General features: G+C 42.1%; 1 protein-coding gene across 6 annotated transcripts in view; it reads left to right on the top strand.

The window, feature by feature from the left end:
- USP32 (ubiquitin specific peptidase 32) overlaps window positions 1-18,420 on the top strand; it is a 65,563-nt gene that overhangs the window by 30,643 nt on the left and 16,500 nt on the right. For 5 of the 6 annotated variants that reach the window (XM_071448111.1, XM_071448110.1, XM_071448112.1 and 2 more), the window contains exons 6-15: window positions 6,130-6,261; window positions 7,567-7,674; window positions 8,457-8,572; window positions 9,168-9,230; window positions 10,758-10,841; window positions 13,122-13,183; window positions 13,294-13,396; window positions 14,746-14,938; window positions 16,096-16,271; window positions 16,967-17,107. In XM_071448111.1, the coding sequence (XP_071304212.1) occupies window positions 6,130-6,261; window positions 7,567-7,674; window positions 8,457-8,572; window positions 9,168-9,230; window positions 10,758-10,841; window positions 13,122-13,183; window positions 13,294-13,396; window positions 14,746-14,938; window positions 16,096-16,271; window positions 16,967-17,107 (1,178 nt within the window). The remainder of the gene's footprint in view (window positions 1-6,129; window positions 6,262-7,566; window positions 7,675-8,456; window positions 8,573-9,167; window positions 9,231-10,757; window positions 10,842-13,121; window positions 13,184-13,293; window positions 13,397-14,745; window positions 14,939-16,095; window positions 16,272-16,966; window positions 17,108-18,420) is intronic. The other variant, XM_071448115.1, reaches the window with a different exon arrangement.

The raw sequence follows: 18,420 nt of genomic DNA, 5'->3' as shown, positions 1-18,420 counted from the left end.
ATCTTTTTTCTGCTGCAACATAGGTGCTGGTTGCCTTTTTTATGTGTCATTTTGGTGTGACTCAGTGTCATGCAATGGGCTTAGACACTCAGGTTTTCAGCCCTTTTCCATGGGGAAAATAATTCTGTTCATCAGGTTGCTGTTTGTTTAATTTGTACCTTTTTGTCACCCAGTTCTTGTGTCACTGAGTTCTGATTAAATAACATCCAAATTCCCCTTTGAATGGAGGAGACTCCTGTGTTGTCAGAAAAATTCACCTTTTCTTTCTGAGAGCTCTCACCCACCCAGGGGCAGTTATGACTGCAATCAGTACCAATAATTCTATTTTAGACTATGCATTTATCCTTATTTAATACAGTAAAAGAGAGGGGGCCTGGGTAAGGAAGGCAGGGTGGCTGAAATGGGAGAGGCACTTTTGGGAAGAGCACAAAATCCAAGCTGGGATTGTCAGCTCTGGGGGAGGATGGGCTGGGAGGCTGAAAGCAAAGTGCACTCAGGGGATGCCTCCCTTTGGTACTAAACCTTCCCTCCATGGCGTTAAACCATCCCTCCATGGCGTTAAACCATCCCTCCATGGCGTTAAACCATCCCTCCATGGCGTTAAACCATCCCTCCATGGCGTTAAACCATCCCTCCATGGCGTTGAACCATCCCTCCATGCTGTTAAACCATCCCTCCATGCTGTTAAACCATCCCTCCATGCTGTTAAACCATCCCTCCATGCTGTTAAACCATCCCTCCATGCTGTTAAACCATCCCTCCATGGTGTTAAACCATCCCTCCATGGTGTTAAACCATCCCTCCATGGCGTTAAACCATCCCTCCATGGCATTAAACCATCCCTCCATGCTGTTAAACCATCCCTCCATGGCATTAAACAATCCCTCCATGGCGTTAAACCTTCCCTCCATGGCGTTAAACCATCCCTCCATGGCGTTAAACCATCCCTCCATGGCATTAAACCATCCCTCCATGGCATTAAACCATCCCTCCATGGCGTTAAACCATCCCTCCATGGCGTTAAACCATCCCTCCATGCTGTTAAACCATCCCTCCATGGCATTAAACCATCCCTCCATGGCGTTAAACCATCCCTCCATGGCATTAAACCATCCCTCCATGGCATTAAACCATCCCTCCATGGCGTTAAACCATCCCTCCATGGCATTAAACCATCCCTCCATGGCGTTAAACCATCCCTCCATGGCATTAAACCATCCCTCCATGGCATTAAACCATCCCTCCATGGCGTTAAACCATCCCTCCATGGTGTTAAACCATCCCTCCATGGCGTTAAACCATCCCTCCATGGCATTAAACCATCCCTCCATGGCGTTAAACCATCCCTCCATGGTGTTAAACCTTCCCTCCATGCTGTTAAACCATCCCTCCATGGCGTTAAACCATCCCTCCATGCTGTTAAACCATCCCTCCATGGCGTTAAACCATCCCTCCATGGTGTTAAACCTTCCCTCCATGGTGTTAAACCCACGTTCTGCAGTGGGCACCCCCTCCACAGCTGCCCTGTGTGGAAGGCACTAGAAGGCCGGCCTGGGGATTTTGGCCCTGTGGAATTTGCTTTGCAGGGCTGGTTCCGTTCTGTGCTGGGAGAGAGGAGCTCCTGAGCCCTCCCTGCTCCCACCCTGAGGCACTGCTCCCCCTTATTCTGCTGGGTGAGCACTGGGTGCCCGTGCCTGGCACACACAGGGATCCCCCTGGCTGAGGGTTTTACATCCTCAAGCTCTCCTGCTCAAACTCCCATCTCAGGGAACTGGGGCTTCTTGCTGTTAGTGTCTTTTTAGCGCTTGGTTGTTTCATGTTCATGGTTTTCTCCTATGTGCAGATCTTCAGGGCTGTGCTGAGGATCCCCTCTGAGCAGGGATGGCACAAAGCCTTTTCCACCTCACCTGGCTGTGCTCTCTCTGTTCCTCAGCACTGCAGCGTTTGCTCACCTGGAGCCCCCCTCCATGTCCTCCCCATCCCTGGATCTGGCCCTGTCAGTTCTGTACTCGGTGGTGCCTCCATCCTTCTCCTTCTCATTACAGTTCACCTCCTTCTCACCTCCTCTCTCCTGAGGCACTGCTCCCCCTTATTCTGCTGGGTGAGCACTGGGTGCCGTGCCTGGCACACACAGGGATCCCCCTGGCTGAGGGTTTTACATCCCCTTCCCTGTGTGTTTGTTTTTAATCAGCCAGAGCACAAAGATGAAAGTCTGACAGCAGCCCAGGCCAATAAGTAAAAGCCTTGGTGTCACTTAATCTGTATTTTGCCACTTGTTATCCTCTTAGTTCCAGGCTATTTTGTGTCTTGCAAAGCAGCTCTCAGCCCCAGAGTGTTCTGGGGGTTAATTTGAAAGGCACAAAGGGGAGTTTGCAGTGGGAAGCTGTTTGGTGTCCCTTTGGGCTCCCTCCTGGAGCACATGCTGGTGAGCAGGGAGCAGCCCAAGGCCTGGTAAAATGTTGGGAATATGGTATGTTTCTGCTGCTGTGAGCCAGACAGGATTGTACCCATAGGTGGGTAAATCTTGAACTTCTCTCATGTACTGCAATGCTTGGGGAATTCTGGTCCTATAAAGAATTGTAATAAGCAGTGGCTGAAATGAAAACGTGCTTTTAAATTTGTTTTCTAAGGTAGAAGGTTATTCATGGCTTGGTATCTGTGGAATATTTAAGAGGAGCATTTTGTGGGAATGGCATTAAAATGTAACATGGGGGTTTAGTGTTTATCACTGCCATGCACCTGCCTGTTGATCAACGTTCTAAATTCACTCATTTTTAGTAGTTTTACAGTTTTAGATGAGATTTTGATTGAAAATGTTTATTTGTTCTTCCTTTAGAAGAAGAGGACTGTGCTTCAGTTGTTTACTTATTATGCCTCTGATTATATTGGTCTAATTCTTAGAGAATTGAACAAAAAAAGTATTCATAGTTTCAGAGTTCTGAAAGCTTTTCACATTTCTAATGGGCAAGTGATGAGGGAGACATAAATCAGCATGTGGTGGTAAACTACTTCCATTTCTCAGGTGTATCATGTCCATGTGGCCTCAAATAATCCTATCATGTATTTAATTGCCAAAATGAATAATTACTTGGCCTGGAAAGCCTGTGCATCCTGAGGTTTTGGCCTATATTGTGTATATAAAATACATCTTTTTAAGTAATCTGAATGAAAGCCCAGTTTACAGTTTGATGTGATATGAACAGGCATTAGGGGAAAAGAGTATGTATTTTGGAAAGATAAAGTCTTTTATCTGTACAGAACCTCAGTGGAATGGGGGGTTCTGTCCTGCACACTGATTTGTTTGGGTGCTGAGTGTGGTGGGCCTTTCCCAGGCTTCACTGAACTTCACTAACAAATCTGATTATCTGTGCCATCATAAACTGCCAGAGATTTCTTTTAGTTTGCACTCATGGAGGAATAGATGGGGCACTGCATATCCTGAGACTGATTCACAAGATTATGTGAAAAGTTAGTCTGGAGAAATCAAATTATGCAACAGCTGCTGCTCAGCTGCAGCTGAACCTCCCTGTGCTGCAATCCAAGAATTGCTGCTCCCTTTATCCACTGAATGCTGCACTGGCTGCAGTTTGTTACAGCTCTGAATGAGAAATATTCTTCTGTCACATTTTTACTCATGGTTAACCTGATTTGTGGAAGGCTAATCAGTGCTGAGAATGTTCTTTACTGCATGGTTTTACTTTCTAAAGGGCTTGTGCAGAAAGTCAATGCATTTGGGCTAGAATAAAAATGTAACACTTGTACTAACACTGATCAGCTGTTCTCTTCAAGGTGATTATTTGAAAATTCTCTGTCTTTAAGTGACCATGGTGTCAATTCTTGTGAACACAAAGACAAGATGCTTTCTGATAACCTTTCTTTTCTGAGCTGAAATAATAAAACAGTGGAGTCACCACTGTAGAAACATCTGTGAAGTACAAGTAAAAAAAAAAAAATCAGAATACAACTAACTTCTACTGGAGGTATTTGAGAGAGGTTCTCTGGCAAAATATAACATTCTTGCAGTTCTTAATTACTAAAGATAAATATTGCACCTGCCAGAGAGAGGTTTCTGCAGATTTACTCTTCAGTGAGGACAATTGGAGCTTCCTGCTGGCTTTTGAATATTCTCAGTGTTGCATCACTTGAAGAATGAAGTGCAGCTCACAGATTTGTTATTCTTCCTACTTACAGAGGTGGATTAAAAGGAAGCAAAGTGATTTACATGGTCATGCACAAGAGAACATAAATAATCTTTTGTGTTTGCTAATGAGAGCGGTAAGGTGGAAGTGGAATTCCTGTAAGTGGCAGCACAAGCTCCCCTCTCCCATTGTTTGGGAAGGGGAAGAGCCCTGGGATTCTCCTCACATCTCTGATATTTAAGGAAATAATTCCTGAAGAATATTCCTTCATAAATCTGGATTGCTGCTTCCTCATGTGCTGGGACAGGCTCTCAGTAGGTGGCAGGACAGGGGAAAATGGGTTTGAACTCAGAGTAGCTGTGAGGGAGGAAGCTTTTGGGATGACTTGGTGGATTCCTCATCCCTGGAAACCCCAGGGACGTTGGATGGAGCAACCTGATCCAGTGCAAGGTGTCCCTGGAGGAGGTGGGGGTGCCCTTTAAAGGTCCCTTCCAGCCCAAATAACTCTGTGATTCCAGCCCAGCCAAGGGCCAGGGGATGGTAGAAGATCGGGGCTTGGTCCGTCTGGGAAGGAGGGAGAGGAGAAAGGAAAGGAAAGGAGTTTTTCTGCTGGCTCAGCTCTCCTCTCCCTGTGTGCATGCCCAGGAGCTGCAGTGATGCCCTGAGGGACTGGGGAGCAGGGCTGGGGCTGTCACCTCTGTCACTGCTCTGAAGGTGCTCAGGAAGGGGACATTTGTCACTGATGTCCAAAAGCACCTTAGAGGGAAATGCAAACCCTCCACTCCTCCAACTCCAGAGATTTTATTCAGATTTCTCCACTCTTTGTGCTGCTGAGGGTGAGGGTTGTGTAAGTTTTGGTGCATCACATGATGCTCCTGCTGGGCAGTTCCAACCACTTCATACTCACTGCAGGTTACCTAAGTTACTATTTTAAGTAAATTACTGCCACTAATGACAGAAACGGGCAAAGAAATCAATAAAATTTCAATTTGACACAACTTTTTAGGTGGAGCCCTTCAGTTCTTAAGCCTTACAGGATTATTATTGTTTCTGTGGACTAAACCAGGCCAAATAGCTCAAGTTAAACCTATTAGAAAACTGGCATGGATTTAAGGGCTCAGAACCATCTGGGAATGAGATCACACGTAGTGCTTCTTAATATAGACAGCTTTGTCATTCCAGATCTATTTGAGAACCAATTAATTGGCACTGACCTAAAGCACTGTTGTGACACACTTGCATATGTAAAAAGGTTAAAAGTATTGTTGGGCAGAAATTTAATCTTGTTTTATATCTGTATATTTATTTCATTTCAAGGCTAAAGCATAAAGAGAGCGTTTGTATAGAATGGCTTGAAGGAAAACACAAGTTCTTCCTCTGGCTATTTTTATTCATCCTTGCACCTTGTTTTATTTCTTGGGTTTGGGGTTTTTTCCCCTTAAGTTCCTCTGCATTGTAGGTTTGTGTAACCACTCCCCAGTGTTTACTGTAAATTAAATAATTAGAAATAATTCTATAGTATAAATAATAAAGTGAAGCAAACTATTTTATATTTGGAAAAAAATAATGCTGAGATACAATATTTAAATGCCACATTAAAATTTAGCCTTATTACTGTATAAAAAAGTTTAAAATTTCAAATAGCAGTTTTTTAAGGGGCAGCCAAGTACTACATAATTCTTTTCCATAAAAGATCTGGGATTTTTTTTTTTTTTTAATGCTACTTCCCATCTTTTTTGAGGATTTTAAGACTGAATACCCTGGGAAAATAAGCCACTGCACATACAAGCGGCCTGTTCAAATCACCAAAGAGAAATAGGTGAAATATGGGAAAAGTTAATTTCTGTGTTTCTACACACTTGTGCTGATGTTATTGATGGTGAATTCCTTGATGGTGAATGGGTGAGAAGGTTCTGTGGTCAGGGAAGGTGATTGATTGATTGATTTCTGTTTATTTTGTTGATTTATTTGTGTTTATTTGGTTCTGCAGTGGAGGAATCTGACATCATCGACCTGGAGAAGCGCTACTGGCTGCTGAAGGCTCAGTCCCGCACAGGACGCTTTGATCTGGAGACTTTTGCCCCCTTGGTGTCCCCCCCAATCCATCAATCCCTGAGTGAAGGTATGGAGGGAGGGCAGGCTGCTCCCAGCTGTGATGGCTTTGGGAGTGTCTGTCCTGAAATGCCCTTGCAGCCCAAGGACAGAATAACTTCACTGAAAAATGGGAAAAGAGGGAAAATCTGGGATGCTGAAGGAGGTGTTGCGTTGTTATCAGTTGGCAGGAAATGTGTCAGATTTTATGTAGAAGTTGCCCTTTTTCTTATTTTTTTTTATATTTTTATTTTATTATATTTTCTTAAGAAAAAATAAAATTATTTCTTAAGGTTCTGTAAAGGCAAAATAAACTGCTGGGCCTGAGTGAGAGAAAACTGAGCATTTTTAAACTGACAAATGGGAGTTTCAGCTATTAAATGACACCTCAGCTTGCAAGTCAGCTGCTGTATCATGCAGCCAATGAAACACTCCTCCCTAACAGTGCAAATTAAGGAAGATTTAATTCAGGAGATTTGCAGGTGGTTATTTCTGCTGACAACCAGACTGGTCTGTCCAGTCGAAGCCACTCTGGTAATAACTGGAGCTGTCCCATTGCCATTTGCTGCATGACATGGGGACATTCAGGGACATTCCACTTGCACTCCACTTCTGCTCTGCAGTCCTGGAGTGACAATTTTATTATTACCAAAAAGTTGGCTTTACTGAGAAGTGGCAGCAGTAAGTAACAAAGGGGAAATGCAATGGTAAAATGGTAAATGAAGTCTGCAATGGTAAAAAAATCAGAATTTATGTCCAATTCTGTAGGAATGTATCCCCACATCCTTTTGTTTCTGAGTGTCTTTTATCTCCTTAGTGATTTAAACTAACACAGCTGCTGTGAGCAAACTTGAATGGTTTCTGCTCATTCTTTGCCTTCTGTGGAGTCATTGTTGCTAAAAAAAAAATATAAGTTATGGGATAAATAATGCTGAATGATTTGAACTCTTGAATGCTTTGAAGGCTGGTAGCTACAGCTCTTAATGCAGGACCAAGTTTGCAGTGCAGCTCAGTGATTCCCACAGGAATTTCCCCAGGCACGTGGGCAGGGCTGCCCATACAGGTTCAGCTCCACTCTCCATCACTCATTACAAGGAGGGTGTGAGGAGCAGGCACCTGCTCAGAATTCTTCATTCCCTCCCCACCCCGGCTGGATCAGCCATCCCTGAGACATCTAATTCACCTTTAAATGGCTTTAGTAGTGCTTAATTGCCTTTATTACACTTAATGAGAGTAAATGCCAAGTGTTTGTACCTCTCCCTGCCCATGAACCCTGGTGGAGGTGCAGGGTGCCTCTCTCAGGTGCTGTAACAGGAGATGCTTTTGTGGTTTGCAGGTTTGTTTAATGCTTTTGATGAAAACCGAGACAATCACATAGATTTTAAAGAAATTTCCTGTGGGCTCTCAGCATGTTGCAGGGGACCCTTGGCAGAGAGACAGAAGTGTAAGTATGCAAAATTTAACTGTTAATTTGGGAGCAGTTTTTCAGTTTGAACAATGAGGTTTAGTTGTTTTCACCTTTTGAGATTCTTTTCCCACTGAACAAGTCTGTGAAAAGTGACTTTAAAAGTTTCAAACAACAGAGGAATTTTAAATATCAAGCTTTCCTTTTATAAAGGATGATTAAACCTAATTCCATGTATTTTACAGTGGTTCCATGTAAATTATCTAACTGGGGAAAACTACATTTCAGAAGTTATTTTTTCAGTGCTCTGCATTTTGAGGCACAAGTATGTATCTCAATATAGAAAGTGCAAACACTTAGCTACTCATTATCTATAATAGAAAACAAATGTCCTATTTGATTGTCTTGTGGTAAATAGCATGTTGTGGCTTTTCACTGCCCATTTCCCAGCTGGCTCCCTGCAAGGTTCCTGTGTTTTGAAACACTTTTTGTTCCCTACTTCTCCAAAACCACACTGTTGCTACTTCCAAGCTGTAATTCCCTGGAAATTTCTGGATGCACATGTGTTCCCTGCCAGGTCCCATCAGCAAACACAGCAAGCAGAGCATTGCAGGGGTGTGGGTTTGAGTTTGTGAAACAGCTGCTCCATTTCCTCACCTCCACACGTGCATCCCCCCTTCAGAGCTGTCAGCCCTGCAGCAGCTGCTCTGCAGCCTCAGGGGCTGCAAGGAATAAGGAAAAAAGGATTGTGCAATGGTTCTGACACAAAGAAATCAATTGTGCAATGCTTCTGACAGCAAAGCCATTCCCTTTTCTCCCAGTTTGCTTCAAGGTGTTTGACGTGGACCGCGATGGGGTCTTGTCCCGCACCGAGCTCAAGGACATGGTGGTGGCACTTTTAGAGGTCTGGAAGGACAACAGGACAGACAAAATCCCTGTGAGTGGTGTCTGGGGCTTGGTTTCCTTCTGTTTCCTGAGCCATCCTGCCAAAGGAGGAGTGTGCATCTTGTTTGGGTGGGGGTCACTGAGGCACAGGCTCCCCTCAGCTGGGGAGGGGCACAGGTGGCTGTCCCTTGCCCTGCAGAGATGTCACCTGCCCCAAGCATGAGATTGGGTTAGAATGTGTGTTCTGAGCTGCCCAGATCCCAAGGTTTGGTTAAATGTGTGTTCTGACCTGCTCAGATCCCAAGGTTTGGTTAAATGTGTGTTCTGACCTGCCCAAATCCCAAGGTTTGGTTAAATGTGTGTTCTGAGCTGCCCAAATCCCAGGGTTTGGTTAAATGTGTGTTCTGACCTGCCCAAATCCCAGGGTTTGGTTAAATGTGTGTTCTGAGCTGCCCAAAGCTCAGTGGTCTGTCTATACTGTGTGTTCTTTCATATAAAGAAAGGTACAAAAGCACAGATTTTTTTATCTGGGAGCCCTTGGTTTGAATTACTGAGAGTTTCCAGCATTTCTTACAGTTTTATTTTTATTCTGAGCACATCATCCTGCTGGGAGACTTTAACTCTGATTTCTAATCCTTTTGTTGAAGGAGTTGGACATGGGTTTGTCTGAAATTGTGGAAGATATTTTACATGTGCATGATAACACCAAGGTAGGAATTTGCTCTTCTTCCCTTGTCATTTTTATGCCCCAGTATCTTCAGTTTATTTATAAGGAAGTGCTTGCTTTAGAGCAGAGATGTGTCAATAAAAGAATCTTTTCCAAGGAATGTCAGTTTTCCATTAAAATTTACCAGCTTGTTCTGTGAAAGAAAGGATGTGTTTGAATTTTATAAGCTATTTTAATATATGAAGCTAAACCCAAAATGCATAACCAGGTGAAATTAATTGGAAGCCTGCACTGTTTGCAAAGCTCTGCTGTGCATAACTAACACCAGTTTTAAATCTGGTGCTTGACTTCTGTTCTGGGGAAACTGCTCTTTGTTTCCTGTTAAAATTGATCTTGAGAGAGAGAGAGTGCAGAAGTTTATCTTATATTTTATGCTGTGTCAAGACACATTATCCTCCTATGGAAGCATCTGTCATGACACAGCAGAAAGTCCTGGTAGTTTATATTGTGCTTTAAATGTAGCTGGGTGTAAATCTGGAATTATCTGTAATTCTCCTCCTTGCTCTCTGGAAATAGGAGATTTGGAGATATCCACAAAAAATATTGTTGAAGTTGCTTCCATTATTTCATCCTTTGCTTCACTAATTGGGAAGAGTGTCTGGAAATGAGAAATAATTTATGAAAAACTATAAAGAATGTCTAGAAATGCTTAATTATGTGTGTGAATAGTTGTCTTGCCTGCTTGTACTCCACCAAAGTGGTGGGCAAATACTTTATTGTAATTCTTTAATTGCCAAAGCAGTGGAAGTTGTGGCTTCTCTCTGTTTCATCCTTTGAGGTTTTTATTGTTTGGCTTCTTGAAAAAAAAGGGCAGTTGATGATCAAGTGTACAGCAGTCCTGAATCCACAAAGAGTTAAAAAAGAAGACTTCAGTCTTCAGAGGATTTTTTTAGTGGCATCATCAGTGTAGTGCTGGAAAGAGCTGATGGTGCAGTAATTACATAAATTATTTAACCTCTTTTCATGTGTTAGCTTTGACCTGGGTTAACTCTGCAGAAAATGGTCTGGAAGGAGAGGCAGAGTGGCTGGCAGTGCTGTAAAATTGGCTCTGAATTCTAGTGCCAGGTAACAAACTCAGCCTGATCCTTCACTGGATCAGGGCCCCCCCTGACATGGTCAGGGTTACACTTGGCAGGGGTGAGGAACTCAAGGATTTCTGTTGTTAGCTGAGATCACAGGGGCCTGCTGACCCAAACTGGTTTTTCCTCCCCTCAGAGGAGGCTGTGGGTGTGTGAGAGGTGCAGGGATGGGAATGGAGGAGAGGTTCCACCCTGCTCACTGCTCACCTCTGCTCTCTGAACTGCTCAGCTCTCTAGGCTGCCTGCCTTATGATACAACTGGATTTTTTTTTCTTTTACTGGATCAAATTTTATTTAAGTAGTGGTACAGCCAATTTTTATCAATTGCCTGGTTTTGTCCTGCCTTGTATGAAACAGGTAATGAGCATTTTACCAGAACCAGGTTCATGTTTTGATGGTTTTTCCTTCCCTTTCTTTCTCCTCCCTTCCAGCTCGGACACCTCACTCTGGAGGACTACCAGATATGGAGTGTGAAGAGTGCTCTTGCCAACGAATTTTTAAATCTGCTTTTTCAGGTGTGTTTAGGGGAAATCTAAGGTTGTAATTTACAGTAATTAACTGCTGAGCTTTCTGCGTGGCCATGAAGTGCAGCATCAGCATTTGTGTGCACAGGAGGGGATGTGGCTCTGCAGCTCTGGGCTGCCTTGGCAGATGATTCTCTCTTTGATTCTCTCTTTGGTTGTTGTTCCTGCAGTGCATGGAATGCCCAAAGCCTCATCTGTTCAAGAGAACCTGGTGCACTGCTCAGAAAATGACATTTCGAGTGCATCAGCAATTATGTTTTCCATTAGACAAAGGCTGTGTTTGAAATGATTTTTGTGGCAAATCTTTGCCAAGAAAGTAACCCAGGGAATGAGAAAAAAATCTCTAATAGTTTCCTTTTTCATTTTACAACCAGTTTCCCTTTCCATTTTCTGTTAAGGCCCTCAAAGGTACCTCTCATTGCTTCCTTAATGAAGCAGTCCTGGAAAGCTGGGATATCCTATCACTGTTCACTTGCAGAAGCTCAGGATTAAGTGTGTGCTGAATTGGGTTTTAATTGAGCTTGAATTGGATTTCTCTAAATCCTTGAAAGCCATATTTTAGCTCTGGCTCACTTTGTGCAGAAAATAACCCTAAAGAGTATTTTTATCCACTGCAGTTTGTTCCTTACCTGTTTTCCTTTGAGGTTGATACTTGGAGTTTAAATAATAATAATAATAATAATCCTAATTGGCCTGTGACTACTTTATAAATTGCATTTTGAATGATACTTTCCCAAGAGCTTCAGGGTGACTGAGTGAGGATATCCTGAGGCCACCACTACACCACAGCTGGAAAGAATAACACCAGAAAGTTCTTCAAATTCATTTCATCTCTAATTACATCAAGTTTGCTGAAGTTGCAACCTTCTCCAGAAGGGCTGTCTTTACTTTTGGCCTGTCTGGCATCAAATATCCCCTCATAACTAAATATTGATGAACTAACAAATATCCCTGCAATCTTGACAAAGAATGAATGAAGATGTAATAAATCTGTCCTAATGCTGATTACACATCACCAATGTTGCACATTGCTCATTGGAAGTCTCATTTACAATGTTTTTTTCTCCTGGCATAGCTGCTGTGTTTTCATTTTAGATGTTAATTTCATTTTTTTTTTTTAATAACTTTATCACGTAAAGCACAGGGCAGAGTCTGCCATTGATTTATCTGGGCATTTATTTGAGGTGTCATGTGCCTCATCTGCAGACAGAAAAGCCAAATATTCTGAGTGGAAAGCTTGTCAACAAATGGGTTTGTTTGCAGAGGGCTTGGTTTATCTGAAGAATCTCATTTTAGCTACACAAATTTACAAAGAAACACCAGGCCCAGCTGTGTTGTGTGTGCTGGAAAATCTGTTGCTACCCCCTGGCTAATGGCCTTTGTTTCATTCAGAATGTGAAATGGTCTCTCTCACTGTAATATAAATTTAAATAAGACATCTTAGCAGTGATTAGAAATCTCCAGCTGAGATACAAATTGATAGCCTCAAAAGAGACATGAGGAGAAGGCTGTAAATCATGGGGGGAGCAGCCAAAGCATCTGGGAGCTGCCCCTGCTCCTGAGGAGCCCTTCCCTCCTCTCCTCCTGTCCAGCTCTACTGCACAGGGGTGCAATAGGAGCCATCTGACACTGGTTTGTACTGGGAATGAGTCCCCACCAGGCCAGGCAGCTGCCCAGGAGATGGGGCCTTTCCTTCGAGTGCACTTCAAAACTGAAATAAGAAAAGAGAAAGAAAAATGGCCCCAGACACCCAGAGCACGGCCTGCACTTTGCAGAGTGCTTCTGGCTGGGGTTTGGGTGGGTTGCTCTGCTCTGGAGTTCTCCCTCAGCCTCTCCAGTGCTTGTTTCCCTTTCAATCCCATCTAGAACCACTCATTCCCACTTTCTTCCTTTTCAATTCCTTTTTAACTTTGAGTTCACCCTCTTCCAACCATTTGCACTCTCCCAGTTCCTCACTCCCTGTCCCCAGCACACCCTGGTTTGTGGATCTGATCCACTGCAGTCCTGGCATCTGGCACAGCCTGAAATAATGAAATAATGAGAACTGGTTTTCTCTTCACCTCAGCATCTGTCTTGGGGCATTTGACATTCTTGGTGCCTTTCTCTGAACAGTGGGAACAAGGAGGGCATCTCACAGCTCCAAAGTTGGTTTTGTTAGTGATTTATTCCATCTTAAATAATCCTGCTCCGTTATAAAATGATGAAAAGTCTCATCTGAGTTGTTTATTTGCTTTTATTTGCCTGTTAATAAGAATTTCTTTCTTTTCCCAGGTGTGTCACATCGTTCTGGGACTGCGACCTGCCACCCCAGAGGAGGAGGGACAGATTATTAGGTGTGTGCTTTGCTCAGGAGCTTAAATGCCTTGCAGATCCACCTTGGAGTATTTCCAAAAGATCTGGAAATTCCCTGTTTGTGCTAAAAATTCCCATTCTCTCTGTGCAGGGGCTGGTTGGAAAGAGAGAGCAGGTATGGCCTCCAGCCAGGGCACAACTGGTTTCTCATTGCTATGCCCTGGTGGCACCAGTGGAAAGAATATGTCAAATATGTAAGTAAAATAATAATAATAATAATAATAATAATAATAATAATAATAATAATAATAATAATAATAATAATAATAATAATAATAATAATATACTACTGAAGAAGTGATTTCTTGTCTTTCTGAATGTGCTGATGGAAAAAAAAACCAGTGTGGAGGAAATGACTGCTGAACCAATAATGCTCAGAATTGAGCAGCTCCTGTCTCTTGGTGGAAAATAATTGTTCTGCTGAATCATTGTTATGTGGGAAGCTTTGCACTGTAATTTCATTAAATTCTCATCTCTTTCATCATTCCTGCATCTTAAGATTATTTTTGAATAAAAACCATGCTCACAGGAGCATTTATTTCACATTTTCTGATCCATTTGATAATGAAGCTGCCCACTTTGGCTTTGACTTGGCTTGGGCCACAAATACACTCTGAATTTTCTGAACAAAGGAGGAAATTGCTATAATTTGCTTTAGAGGCAATGACAAAAAATAGCCTAATACCCAATCAAAGGAGTCCTACTAAAACTTTTTAGATACAGGGTGCTCTTTAATACCCTTTAATTAAAATATTTAAGCTAAAGCACCATTGAAATGCACAAAATACAGAATATTTAATAAAATGTAATTGGAGATAAATATTATTTGCAGGCTAAACAAGTGAAATAAACCTCTCAAAAGAGTTTTTATACCCTCATAAGTAATCACATAAGTACTTGATTTGTTTTATAAAAACAAATAGCTGAAAGTACTCAGAAAACTGCAATGTGTGCATTAACTACCCTTGTAAAGACCATCATTCTTTGTGCACAATGAATTGGCCAAATGAGGGCTGAGATGCCAGAAATGCCAGGTAATTTGATCCTTGGCCTGGTGTGAGTGCTCAGAGGTGCACAGGATTTTCTCCCTAATCCTTTGCATAATGGCACAAGGCCATTCCTCACTGCACTTCTCAAGCAAAAATCAAAACCCACCAGAATTTCTGTGAAAATGCTGCAGGTTTGAGGGAAAAAAAAATGTGGTTTTTGTTGTGCTTGCTGTTCTCATGTAACAACATGAACTTCAAGTCTTAAACATTTACAGTCTGTAATTACAGCTGTTTAAAACCAGGTGTATTTTATGTATCTAGGTAGGGAAAATAATTTTGGAATTCTGACTCTGTGCAGGATGGTTATTTGATTGTTTTAAAAAATTTGGGAATGAATTTCTGCTGGTTTTTTTTTTATTAGAAAGCATTTTCCATCAGCAAATCTTGTGATGTGCAAGAGCAGTCACAGAAGGGAGAATTTTAGGTGGCTGCTTTGACTGACACACCTTTGAGCTTGGCTCAGAATTAACTTTTGTGTTTCTTCCCACCTCCAGGATGCAAACCCAGTTGTGATAGAGCCTTCATCTGTCTTGAGTGGAGGTAAGAACCCCCTGGTAGCTGCTGCAGCCAATACCCCAGAACAGGGAGAAGACAAAATGGGAGGTCTTAATGACTTCAGTGCTCCAGAAGAAAAGTTTTCAGATAATATTTCCACTGCCTCAGAAGCCTCAGAGTCCACCAGCAGCAGTAAGCATCTTATTTCCTTGGAGGTTTAATGTAGAACAGCTTTTGGGAAAACTGCACACTGCATGGACCCCTCCAGCCAGACACAGAGCACAGCTTGCATTGCAGGGGGTTTAGGATTTTTTTAGGATTTTTAAAAAATTTTTTTAGGATTTTTTTAGGATTTTTAAAAATTTTTTTAGGATTTTTAAAAAAATTTTTTAGGATTTTTTTAGGATTTTGTAGTCTATGGTGGCGAAACACCAAGTCTTGTTTGACAGCAGTTCATCTGTTATGCTGGGATTCATTTCCAGAATTATTTTCAAGGTATTTTTTTGTCCTATGGTTTATTTTCTCAGTGGATTTTTTCCCCCCACTTTCACATTAAGTTGTTTCAAGCTGGTTGATCCTATACTCTGCCATGCAATGATAGTAAAAAGGGAAGAAACAGCAAAAATCCATGAGGAAAAGCACAGTTGTACTTTTACAGGGCATGTGATTGAAATTTGAATGAGTTTGTGCAGATCCTAAGAGCCATCTTTGTGAAAGAAGAGATTTTAGTCCTGATATCCAAGGAGTTCTTGTGAGAATTGGAGATTTTTTTCTTGTAAGGTTGCATCTGATATTTTAAAATCATAACTTCAATTGAAATTAGGTAAATTACTGTGATTATTTTGGGTATAGGGGTCGGGGGAAACAAAGGGTAGAGAGGCAGAGGTTCTTTAATTTTATTTTTATTTTAATTGAAATTTCCATTTAGTTCTGCATGACCAAAGCAGCTTCTATAAGAATCATTTGCCTTTTCAGGCAAGGAAAAATAAATCAAGGCATTATTGGGTTTATCTTCAGTTCTGTATGTGAGTTTTTCAGGAGTTTGACATTCAAACATCCAGATAACAAAATACTCACATTTGCTCATGCAAAGAGCTGTGTTTGTGTAATCATGATGTAAAATATATAAAATACAATATAAAATCATAAATCCCTTTCTGAGATATACCAGATTTGTCCCTCTGGAGGTGGAAGAGTTGCATGTTTTGCTGCAGGAGGAAGGGCAGCAAATTAAAAAAATATTTTTTGAAACAAGGATACAAGAGTGTAACTCATTCCTTTGTGGTTTATGGGATCAGGAAGTGAATTATTTCTAATTATTGCTGTTTCTTCTCCTGCTCTGTGCTCAGATACTCTGTACCCTGGCAGCCCAGGCTCTGAGGTGAGCTTTGCAAGGCAGCACAACACTTCAGACAATAACAACCAGTGTTTCCTGGGCTCCAATGGGAATGCTCTGCTCCAGCTGAACCCCCAGAAACCAGGAGCTATTGATAACCAGCCTCTGGTGACCCAGGAGCCAGTCAAGGTAAAGGCACCCAGGGCATGGCAGGAGAGGAAAAGCACAGTTTGGCTCTCTTTTATCACAGCTTTTCTATGTTGGTTTTTTCAGCTTAATTCTGGATCAATGCTGCTCTGTCACACAGCAAAATTGAGGTTTCTTACTCTAAGTGGGAAAAATTGTGTTCTGCTTCTACAGCTGCTCTTGTGTTTTGTGAGAAAAGAAACATTGAAAATATTCTTACAATTGGGAAGGTATTTATGAAAAGACAGCTTGCAGCATTAAATGTAAAATACTTTGATAATCAAACACTTCAGCATTTCTATCTAAATATGAATTCACTGCTGCTGCATAACAAGATAGTAAAACAAAGCTGATAGTTTGTGCAGTATGGGTGCAAACAGAACATGAAACAGAGCAGCAGCATCAGTGCTGAGCAGAGCTGGGATTTTTCTATTCAGAGTTGTTGGAGTAGGTGACACAAGAGCAAAACACATGAATTTTATACTGCACAAGCTTTTAGAGAACCAGTAAATAATTAGACTTGAACGTTAATTACTGTTACATTTAACCACCATCTCTCAGTGTGAAAAGCAGCTGCTAATTGTTACTTAGAAGCCTTTTAATAATTAAAGAGTGTTCAGTGTTCATGAACTAAAATCACTGTGGCCATGTACTCATTTCTCCCCTTGAGAGGTGACAAAAGCCCTTTTTTTTTAAAGGCTGCATCATTAACCATGGAGGGTGGAAGGCTGAAGAGATCTCCACAGCTGGTGGAAGGAAAGGACTATGTCATGGTGCCAGAGCCAGTTTGGAGAGCCCTTTACCACTGGTATGGAGCAAACCTGTCCTTGCCCAGGCCGGTGAGTTGTGATTTTGGACACTTTTTAACAAGCAGATTGTCCAGAGGTAACCTCCTACAATCATCTCCCCTTCATCCTGTGTCTGCTGGGCAAAGCAGCCTCCAGGCTGGCCTGGGTGGAAAGTTGTGGCTGTTTAGCAGGAGATTGCAGCACAATCCCAATGCCAGGGTCTGGCAGCAGGGCTTGCTGAAGCACACAGAACTGAGCCTGAGGTCAGCTTTAAAGGCTTGGCATCCAAACTCCCATCTTCAAGGCTGAGATAGAGTTAAAAAGGTATCAAATGAAAAGTGGGACAGCTGCAGCTCTGAAAGCCTGTTCTGTCTAACAATTTCATCAAGTGGGGGAAGGCAACAATTGCTCCTTCAGGTTCAGCATCACAAACACAACGTGCAGGGTTTGGGGAGGAGCTCAAAAGCAGCTGGCAATGGCTGAGGCCAGGACTCTCCTCTGTCAGAATGGCTGCTCAGGAGCACCTGGCAATGTTGGGAACTTTCTCTTCAGTTTCTCTTGAGCGTATTTATTCCACAGAGTGCTTGGTTTGTCCTGTGCCAGGTAGTCCCTTAAAAAAGGATATGAGGGGGTTTTTGTGCTGGTAGCAATAGGTTCTTGGTGGCTGATGTCACAAACATTCAGTGTCACAGATGGGAGAGGATTATCTCTATATTTTTGACAATTTGGTCTGTTGGCTCTAGTGCAGACAATTATTTTACAGGGAAAAATCACTGGCTTCTTACCTCCTCCCACACATTCTCCATGGAAACAAACACCTTTCATGATCCAGAAAAGGCCACATCACTTTATACACAAAGTAATGTGCTTTTTTTCCCTCAGAAAATGTCATCATCACTGTTTTTGTTGTAGCTGAAGTTGAATACTGTGGCACTTGAGCGTGGTACGTTCCTTCTCACAGCTTGAGCCGTTTTCTTCTGCTTCACATGGTCACAAAAAGACTGAACATTCCTTCCATTTCTGGTTGTATATTTGGACAGATCTAAGTGGCAAAATCTTTGTAGAAATGGTGGCTGAAAAGCTGCAAAATATGTTTTGGGGTAATTTCAGCTTTTTCTGTCAAGGCAGCAAAATGCAACAAAAGGAGGTTGCAGCCTGTTTGTACAATATGAAGGCTCTAAGTCAATCCTGTGCTTCACAAAGTTCAGACCAAATGTCTTATCCTGCATTTGTCAGTTCTTTGAACAGCTGTGAAACTTTTATGTGCAAGTATTATACACTGAGTGGAATTAATGAGGTTCATTGTGGATTCACATATATTGCAGGAATTATAAAAATATTCTTTCCATGGTGTGGTGCAGAGA

The sequence above is a fragment of the Agelaius tricolor genome, unplaced genomic scaffold (genome assembly GCF_023055355.1).
Source record: "Agelaius tricolor isolate 1412-34295 unplaced genomic scaffold, bAgeTri1.0.p SCAF_25, whole genome shotgun sequence".
Classification (NCBI taxonomy): domain Eukaryota; kingdom Metazoa; phylum Chordata; class Aves; order Passeriformes; family Icteridae; genus Agelaius; species Agelaius tricolor.
The sequence above is the reverse complement of the archived record's forward strand: the minus strand, read 5'-3'. Positions and strand labels throughout refer to the sequence as shown.